Source organism: Ischnura elegans, chromosome X (assembly GCF_921293095.1).
Source record: "Ischnura elegans chromosome X, ioIscEleg1.1, whole genome shotgun sequence".
NCBI classification, from domain to species: Eukaryota; Metazoa; Arthropoda; class Insecta; order Odonata; family Coenagrionidae; genus Ischnura; species Ischnura elegans.
This window is the reverse complement of record NC_060259.1, coordinates 85,217,233-85,227,330: the sequence shown is the minus strand read 5'-3', so window position 1 is coordinate 85,227,330 and position 10,098 is coordinate 85,217,233. Positions and strand designations below refer to the sequence as shown.

Here is a 10,098-nt window from a genome sequence, read left to right as displayed (position 1 = left end):
GAGAGTTTAATGGACAGGTATTTCCACCAACTCTTGCCCCCTAATAGCAGACAGCAGCTTTACACTCTTATTATCTTCTGTTTATACTCCAAAAAATTTACTTTGATTTCAGCCATGTTGTTTCTTATCGTGTTCAAATGTTGGAAAATTGTCTTTCCACCCTTTTAGTCGCCTTTTACGACAAGCAGAGATACTGCGGCAGTATTCCTCAGCCCCCTAGCCGCAGGGGCACAGACCATTAGGTCATAATGCTTAGCAAGCACATCTACCCAAATTTATTCCTATATCATGTCTTCCAATGAAGCATTATACCCACCTATATATTCTTTCTACACATTGACGTTTAAAGAAATACTCCCATCTCTTCCCTATTTCAAATTTCATAGTTATCACCCACTTACATACTTCACGAAAAGGCTGCTGATGCAGAAGAAGCCATCAATAATTTAAATTGGAAAATTGTGGATTCATTCCAATTCAGAATAAATTCATGCTCTGAGCCCTGATGAGTTCAAACATGTCTCTAATTATGTAGGCATATTAAAATTCCCTTGAGTAATTCATTGTTTCAAAAATCTTGAAGAAAATTTTAATTATAAGTGTGATAAACAGTCACTTAATCTAACACAAACTTAGTTTCCATTCACCATAAATTCCATTAGAGCTTCCTGTTCCTCTCATTTGAATTACTTCGTGAATCACAATGTTCCAATTCAGTTTACTCACCTCATTGAATGAAAACTTAAAACAAGAATTTTTTTATTTCAATTTTAGCAATAAAAAGACAAAATGGCTTTTACAGTTTCAAAACAAAAAATAAGTTCCAAGGAATGCATCACCAGACACATTTTTCACAGTATGGATGGATGATTACCACAAAATGGTAATGGAAACTGAATGATGCCATATATTATGATATCATCACAAACTAGTGATTCAAGCTGTCCAACAAATTGACCAAAATCACAGCATCGAAATATTACTCTTTAGAAAAACTATCATGTTTTATTTCTACAACTAATTCTTTAAAAACAGTGGTGGAAACAGCAGCAGATTTGAGACTAAATTTCAGGAAATGGGAGGAAGTAAAGGAAGATGAAATAACTGCAAATACATAATATAAAATATTCTGATAGGGTTTAAGGGGGAAAAGAATACCTTATTATCTTTTACTTTTGATTACTCTACATAAATTACTACCTTGCCAACCCCCACGATATTGTTGAATATCCACACCTCATTTACAGAAATCCATGAGAGGGCAACCTTCCAAATTTAATACAGCACAGCTTTTCCAACAACACAGGGTGGCATATATGAAAAGGATTCCTCTCCTCAGAAATGGTCCAAGGCACTTTACTCCAGATATTTATCTAACAAGGTAACTTATCAGGTTCAAATGCAAAGCACATGGAACAATTACCATTGAATATTGTAAACAAGATTATAAAAAGAATTAGAAGAGAACTGCATCAATGCTCATCATTGTGCATAAAAAATATACTACCATTAACATGGAAATATAAAATTAAGTTAAAAATTAAAACACCCCACTTTTTTAGACAAATTTTAAAAAACTCAAAAGCAAATTGAAAAGGAGAGCAAGGCTAATACTAAACTTTGTAAATTTGAAACAAAACACAGATCAATTAATTCAGTGCCCATCAGAAACATCAAGTCTCACAAAAAGTAACTAACTTTCTTGAAATAATGATTTGTAGAATGATATCTACCAAAACATATCAGCATGAAGGCATATAAATAATTACAATTATGACACCATAATAAACAATGAGTGTAAAGAAGTTGACATACTACTGTGAACCTCAATATAATGATTACGATGTGAACATCAACATCACAGCATTGATAGGCAATCAACTTATTAGTTGAAAATATTAACTTACATGTGCGATTTAATTAAACAAGTAAATGCATATGTGAACAATAGCTTCAGTTAAATGCCATAAATACTCCATTATAAAAGCTGAAGCTATAACACGTCTTCACATGCTTTTATGATAACATTCTTAACTTTCAAGATCTCTTCCTCAGTTAACAACACATTTACAGCAATACGCAAGCTAGGTCTGGGTAGCTTGACTTCCTTGTCTTCCAGGTATGATGGAAGAGTAAGAGCAACACCACATCTAAGCCCCTAAAACAAAAAAAAGCACACATAAATAAGTAAAACTACTAAATTTGATATAAACACACATTTTAGAAAAATTATGTTATACATAGCCATTAAACAAGAGCTACAGAACACAAATACAGCTGGACCAAACTTCATTTTTGAGAGAAAAAAGAGGTGGGAATCATTTACAATTTCAGCGAAGTTTTAAAGAAAGGCACTCCTGAAACCTAATGCTCACAACTGATGTAAGTTTCATTTCCTATTCCTTAAAACTCTTTGATTGGAATTGCTGCTGGTGGAAAACATAACACCTTCAAATCGAAGGATAAAACAAGCAACAACAATAAAAACAAAAATGTGACTTTTCTTTCAGAGATTCAAACGATTCTTTTACCCTTCAAACAGGTTCACTTCATTACCGAGGAAGTGGGATTTTACAGTACCTCATAGGGGCTGTTACATGAGAGCTGACTGTGAATAATTCAAGAAATCTCATTTGATAAATGCTAATAAATCTCATTACTTAAAAAGAGTCCACTTACACCAATTAATTTTCAGGATCATAAGCCTTATGCTTTGAATTTTTACTTTGTTGCAGTTTGTAGTATTAGCTTTTTTAAACTGATATCACTGACTATTTTCATGAATTACAATTGGGATCAGATATTTTATGAATTATTAATGGGCCATTTATTTTCATTTATCTATGCTGTCATCTTTTCACCTCATCCCATCAGGGTAATTCATTTGAATATGAGCATAGTGTGCATATTTTATTGTTGTACTGAAAATTATGCAACACAACGTTTTGTAAATCAGCCACTCAGCTTGTGCATCCTTTTCTACTTCAGGCCTTCCCTTCTGGGGCCGTATTCTGTGACTCCAAACCGATCGGTGTGGCACCAATTTGTCGGGTGCGACGTCACACCAACTCCCGGCAAGAAGTGGTGCGATTCTGTACGAACCCGATCGGTGCGGCACCGAGGTGAGGACGGGAGATCGTCGGTAGCCGTGCCGACAGCAAAAAGGTGTCGGTACGGCCACCGACTAGTGGGTTTCATGAACTCCCCGGTGCGCATTGTACGTTTTATTTTGTTTTTACCTCATCACCAAGTAAATAATGAGGTTTGCTGTAATGTTATCTTTTTCTGCCCCTTCGAATACGCCTCTATAATTCACTGTGTCATCATCTATATTGATAACCTTGACAGAAATATAAGATATTGGTTAATAAACATGAGATTTGCTAACATATAATGACTTCCTCTCATTCATGTTACCACTTTCACTCGCTTGTAATAGGCTTTATTTCTCTCTATCATCATTTATTTGCTCCTTTGACATAAAAAACATATTTTTGATTAAATATGAGTTTTGCCACAATGTTATCACTTTATCTCACTCTAAAGCAACTATTATTTCACTCAATCATCATTTGGTGTTTCTCTCGGCATAGAAATACGATCTTTTTATCTAAGTATGAAGTTTGCCACAACGGCATCACTTTCTTTCATTGGTAACAGGCAACTATATTTCATTTTATCGTCAGCCATTGATTCCCTTGACGATAAAAGTGTTGGAGATATAGTAACAGTTGATGTTTGTAAACAGTTTGTTATCACCATTGTTGTTCTCGTTTACGTGCCTTTCTAAAGTAAAGAAAAATAAAAGGCTGAGCTACCGAAAAGAATAAGCTGCATTCTTTCTGAGCAAAATCCAACTAAAAGAAGATATTTGTTAATAAGTATAAGGTTTGCCGCAATATTATCATTTTCTCTCACTTGGAATGCGCAACTTAAACATATGTATTTCACCCAATCACAATTTCTTTACTTCCTCGTCATTACACTTCTTTTAATTACACCCAGCTCCATATTTTTATAACAATTTCCTAACTTGTTCCTCTAATATGACATTTACATTTGCTTTTGAATCCTACGTTCACGTTCCATGGTACCTATGTTATTTTCGTCTGCTACGGTGCCAATGGCATAACCTTCCGTTAATAACATTCAGATGGAACTTACTTAATGACAACCATACTACCAAATCATGAATAAATAGCAATGTACAGAACCAATATTTAAAAGAAACTACGATCTCAAGGATAGTTTCAATAATTCATTCCAGCAACAACAATCTCCATCACTTACAAACTATATTGTGATATTATAATATTGTTTCCTTCGATTCTGTAGGTTCAGCATTACTACCACACATTATATAAGCATTGTTAACAACTTATCCAATATCGATTATCTTAATGTAGCAATAAGTCGTAATTTCCGAAAATAAAAAGATTGAGAATGACGACAACAAACTGTGCCAATGAGTCTTCACTTGTTTTTACCCTTCTTTCATTGGTGGAGACATGTTAGATGACTTCTAACTTCGGATATATTCGGATTTTCCCTGTTTGAGAAGGAGGGGGAACCGTACCGACTGGTTTGATACCGACGACCATACTGAATTGCTGAATTTGCCGTCGTCGGTATGGAAACCGTCGTCGGTACGGAATGATGTGCTGTCGGTGGGCTGGGAAGGGAAACCGACCGGTGCGGTACCGACGAAATACAGAATATGGCCCCTGGATGGCTCTCAATGTCAGCATGAGTTCAAAATCAATTTTGCCATTTCCCTTTTTTGATGTTTCTGAGTAGAAATGTTCATAAGAAGTTTTTTTAATGCGAACCTCCAAATGTTTGGTCCAGTTAACTTTGTAATACAGTCTACTCTACCACCAATGACATTTTCTGGTTAGTGTTACATGTGTTCTCTTACTTTAACAGCCCTTTCCCCAAAACTGCCAGAGGTAATGAAGAGAGGCGTTGTTACATTACTTTGAACAGATTAAATAGCTGAATTTATATTTATTCCCATTATTGTTGAATTCAATTCATTACAACATCAATAAATAAAACCAGTCTCAGCCACAAGAGCATTATATATCCATTCTTATATCAGAATCCAACTGTAACTGCATAGAATAGTAGAGAATATTTCGCTACAATACAAAGTAACTGAAATGTGTAGCCACAATTCTTTATAATTTTAAAAGTTAAACAGCCCAATCCTGAAAACTTGCAAATCTTTCCCTGTCCAACAAAAAAAAACAATCCATCAAAACATCAGTGGTCACTATGATACACCAAGAAACCAAATTAACAATATGAGAAAACCAACATGTATGTACACGATAATGGGAGTAACAACAACTCAGTAATTTTCCACATAACATTTATTCCACCCAAATGGTTTTGACACTTTCTGTGCCATCACCAAGGGTACAGCTCCCTTGTTGGCACTGTAACCTTGATAATGATGCAGTAAGTGTGAAAATTGGTTTGGTTGAATAAACGTGTGGAAAATTCAAATACGTTGGGCCAGCAGGAGTTGAATCGCGAACTTACATATTCAACAATAGATGACAGCTTATCTGTTTCCTCTTCTCTTGTTTTACAAGGCACTGAAAGGTATAGATGCTTCACAGGGGAGTCTTCATGTCCTTCAAGGGTCAATCCCTGTATTGATCCTAAGCTTTTATGCACCATGTGACATTTCCCCTTCAAATCCAAAAACAGGGATGGATTCTCTCGCATGATATCCAATGCTTTTATAGCAGCGGAGGCCAAAAGTGGAGGCAATGATGCAGAAAAGCAGTATCCTATAATAAAATAACAGGACATAATATAAAAGCAATACTTTAAAATAAGATATACCACTTTTTCAAGACCAAGGAAAATTCAGCAGCTAAACAAAGTTTTTAAAGTTTAAGATTTAAAGAATCAATAAAAATCTTTTCACCGCTTTGGTCCATGTACCTCTGAAAATGCATGACATGGCTTCTATACACAATCAAGTTGAAGGAGAACTAAACATCACAATCTGTAAGCACCTATATTTACAGCATTATTATTTTTTTTTTGTTTTAACACTGCTTGAAAGGCATAGCCATTAACCCGGCAGTGGTCGCGTGGGGTGTCCCAGACACCCCAGCCTTATATAAGCGCCATTTTTTCTTGCAATTGTGACTGCAATGATCTGTAACCTCGTCTAGCTGATTTTTTAAGCGTTTTGAGGATAAATGTAAAAGATTATTATAAAATCAATGCAAGTTTTTAAGAAAAGTTACTTTTGTCAAAGCTCTGCAGAGTGGGGTGCGCCAGACACCCCACGCGACCGTTCTCGTTACGGTTTGCCGCTTAGTATTTATAGTCGCCTCGAATGTTTTTCATCCATTCTCATCAGATATTATAGCTACTTTTTCTGAAACTGGCCATGAATGTTGTCTTTTTACGTTTACATAAATAAATATTTATGTATTGGTATATTTTTACCTTAATTTATGTAAAGAAATAGAAAGTAATTTCTAATAATGTTACAGTGATTTTTCTCGAAGTGAGCCATGAAAAATCGATCATGTGATACTTACAGCACGTTCATTCAGTACACTATGGATTCCTGCAGTCTTTCTGAAAAAAGGAAAAAGCTAATATATTTTGACTTTTGATTGAAAATTAGGAGGAGGAATTATTTGTTTCTGACGTCAACTGTTGTAGAAAATGCGATTTTTTAGAAGTGATTTTTTTAAGACTTCGTTCAATTACGTTGGTGCAGTAGTTATTCAAAAAAATCATTATTTACATGTTTCTGTGAATTTACCATTGAAGGTTGGCCTTATAACACTTACATTCATCGTTTTCAATTCATACTACATGTCAGCTACCTATAGAGTAAAAGAAAGAGACTTTGTCTTTTGAATGAATATTTGAGGGAAGAAGATTGATTCTGATGAAAAATAAGATGGGTGTCGTATAGCTGCGCATGACACTTACACTGAACAACAGTGCAGAGATGATGAACTTTTGTAAAAGGGAAGGGAGCTTATGTACGTTGTAAAGTATGGAGTTGCAACGTGCAATACGCAGGGATCAAGACCAAACGTAAGAACATAAAATTGTAGCAGTGTTACTGAGAGGAGTGGACATATTAGCAAAAAAAAATTTATTCAAAACACGAATGGTTTGTTTTCGTATGATGTTCATTGAAAGAATGGCAGAGAAAATTGTACATTGCACTAATATTCAGGTAGAGAAAGTCACTGAAAATTATTCTCGTAAAAGAGATAGTGAAACAGACAGGAAAGACTAATAATTCCTGAATAGTATTTTACTGCTAATCAGGGCAAATAAAACTCAGTAACTGAATGATTTATTGTTTTGGAACCACAATGGATTAGGAGTGGAAATATGTTATTCCTCCATGAGCCATAACATATTTCTCTTTTCCCCTTTATCTTTTCGTTTCGGAAACGTGACTGCTAGAGTAGAGAAAATGAAAAGTGGTAAATTAGCACCAAGTAGAGATGTATTTGAGATGTTTGCTCGCAAAACACGGCAACATTTTAGAAATGGGCCATGAGAAAAAGCTGATGAGCAATTGATTCCTTCTCAAAGAAGATGTTCATATAGGCAATATTTACCTTCCAACTCCGCAAAAAGTAGCATCAACATTTTTGCATTGGCAAATTTGATTGTATTTGAAGATGTACCTACTCAGGATGGCAACCAGTGTGTCCAGTTTTTGTAGATAACAGTCCAAAAGAGGAGTTAAAGCGAATGTTTTCTTTTGTAAACAGAAACGGGAGGAATATAATTTGAACTACTGGTTCAATAATATTCCGCAAGCAGATGAAATTCCAAGCAATAATTTGACGGTTGCGGGAAGAGTGCGCAAAAAATAAAAGAGATTTAGCACTGAATGTCTTATATGTAAGAGAAAGAAGAAAATAGCAGCTTATTTTGGTTTAGGAAGAAAAAAGCACTAGTTTCCTGCGTCGTAAAATGGTCAAAGAATGTAATTCTTTCGCCAACAATTCTCAGCTATTTCTATCAATGAATCCAAGACGAACAGATAGTAAAAGAATACCGGAAATATTGACCTTTTATAACTGCACTGAAGGAGGTCCAGCCACATTAGACAAAATAGGCAGCACCTATCATACAAACAAGAACATCGGGAGATGGTCCATGGCCATTTTCTTTCATTTGCCAAACACTGCTGACATCAGTGCATTTGTTATACCTAGGTATTCCAATTCATAAAAGGAATTGCAAAAAAAGTTTTCTTCGTGTGATAACTCGATCGTTAACTTTTCCATACAGTAAAATTAGATCGATATTGAACACGATCTCCAGAGACTCGAAAAAATAGGGGAATATGCGTAAAATGAGCCTGAGAAAAGGATGAGGAGAAATAAAGAAAAAAGTTGGAAGATGTGTTTTTTTCCAACAGATATAAAAACAAAAATATACTGTGAACTGTGTTAGAAACTAATGCGTGGTACACATTTCCTGAAAATTTTGAAAAGTGATTAGAAGCAAATAAATAGTTTACATGATTTATTTTCTATATTCTTTAGATTCAATAAAACTTTTCAATAGCACGAAAGTGAACTTCTGTTGAGGACTACATATTTGTTAGTTTACCTTTCCAATGCTGTATATAATTTGTAAAAGGAGTATTTCAATAGTTATAAGTGACCGTAATATCATCGTAAATTTTTCCTCAAGAATACATTTTGGGAAATCGATTCAATATCGATAAGTAGATTAATTTAGTACATTTATTAGTATTTACGTAAGGCAAATAGAGGTCGACGCTGAAAATATGATGAGATACAGTGATAGATGTTTACAAAAGTATATGCCACGTATTTATAACTCAACATTTCAACTGTGCTCTTTGGCTGAAACAAAAAAATGGCAATTTTTTTCCGGAGGAACTGGGACTGCCTACTGGAAAATAGGGTATTCAAAAACATTTTCTTAAAAAAATAAAAGTTGAATTTATGGTTTGAAATATATAGTGTATCCATTTCTAAATAAACAAAGGATGCGTAGCGATGTGAAATTTTTAAATAATATATACTGTTCGACAGAAATTGAAGAAAATCTTTTGGGGTGTCAGAGACACCCCACGCGACCATTTATGTTCGGTAAATGGGCGCGACTACCGCCGGGTTAAAAACCCTAAAACATTAATTCCACTCTAGAAAATACACTCCATCTACAATGGTTTCAATGTTAATTCCTCCTCATAAGGCAGTCAACTTACAATGTGATAAGAAAAATGACAAGTTGATAGAAATACCAAATTAAGCATAGCTACATATATTGGGATTTTTACATTCATACCATAAGTAGAATACTGAAAGTCCCTACAAGAGCAGGGTCCATCAAGGGGTCATCAGGGAGCCAATTAATACTCCACCACAACTACTCTCTGCTTATTTGACCATTCAGTACAACATTACAACCAAATCAAGTTCATTAATGTATCATTCAATATGAATTACTCACACACATGAAACAAATGAATCAATTCATGCTCCTCTTTGTCAAGAGGTTCGTGGTTCATGAAGAATTGTTTATCATTGAAGTACAAGCTAAAACAAGGTAGCTATTTAGTATGCAAAATGAGACTTCCGTCTCATAAAAAGTTATTCATGATTACTCTTTAATCACCATTTTCATTATTGTGAATAAAATTTAGGTATTAACTCATTCTCATAAGGATTCCTAGAAATTTACTTTTTATTTATATGATATATCAGTAAATGCCATAACTCTGTATCTGCACACAAACAATTTTCTTTGGCTCAAGCAGTGCTACACAAGCTAGATCAGTTTGTCGCAATCATGAGTTAATGCAAAATTGCAATGCAGTGTTGAATTCCACAGGATAACCACACTTTTTGATGCATTGCATAGGTTTATCAACTTACAAACAAGATTTCGGAATGCATCTTGTTCGTACGTTGACTTACTGTTTTTGGGAAGATTTCAACCCTCGATTTCATCATGCAACAGCCAAGAGGTTAGTGTTCCTCAAATGGATGTTGTTGATGCCGGATGGTCATTAAAATGGGAAGACAACTAGATACTGAAATGAATTCAGAG

At 34.7% G+C, this 10,098-nt stretch overlaps 1 protein-coding gene across 1 annotated transcript in view; it reads right to left on the bottom strand.

The window, feature by feature from the left end:
• Nucleotides 1-979: 979 nt before the first annotated feature.
• Nucleotides 980-10,098, bottom strand: part of LOC124170820 (serine palmitoyltransferase 1) — a 49,206-nt gene continuing 40,087 nt past the window's right edge. The window contains exons 9-10 of the mRNA XM_046549795.1: nt 5,548-5,801; nt 980-2,158 (exon numbers count right to left, since the gene is read on the bottom strand). Coding sequence (XP_046405751.1) covers nt 1,994-2,158; nt 5,548-5,801 — 419 coding nt within the window. The 3' untranslated portion in view covers nt 980-1,993. The remainder of the gene's footprint in view (nt 2,159-5,547; nt 5,802-10,098) is intronic.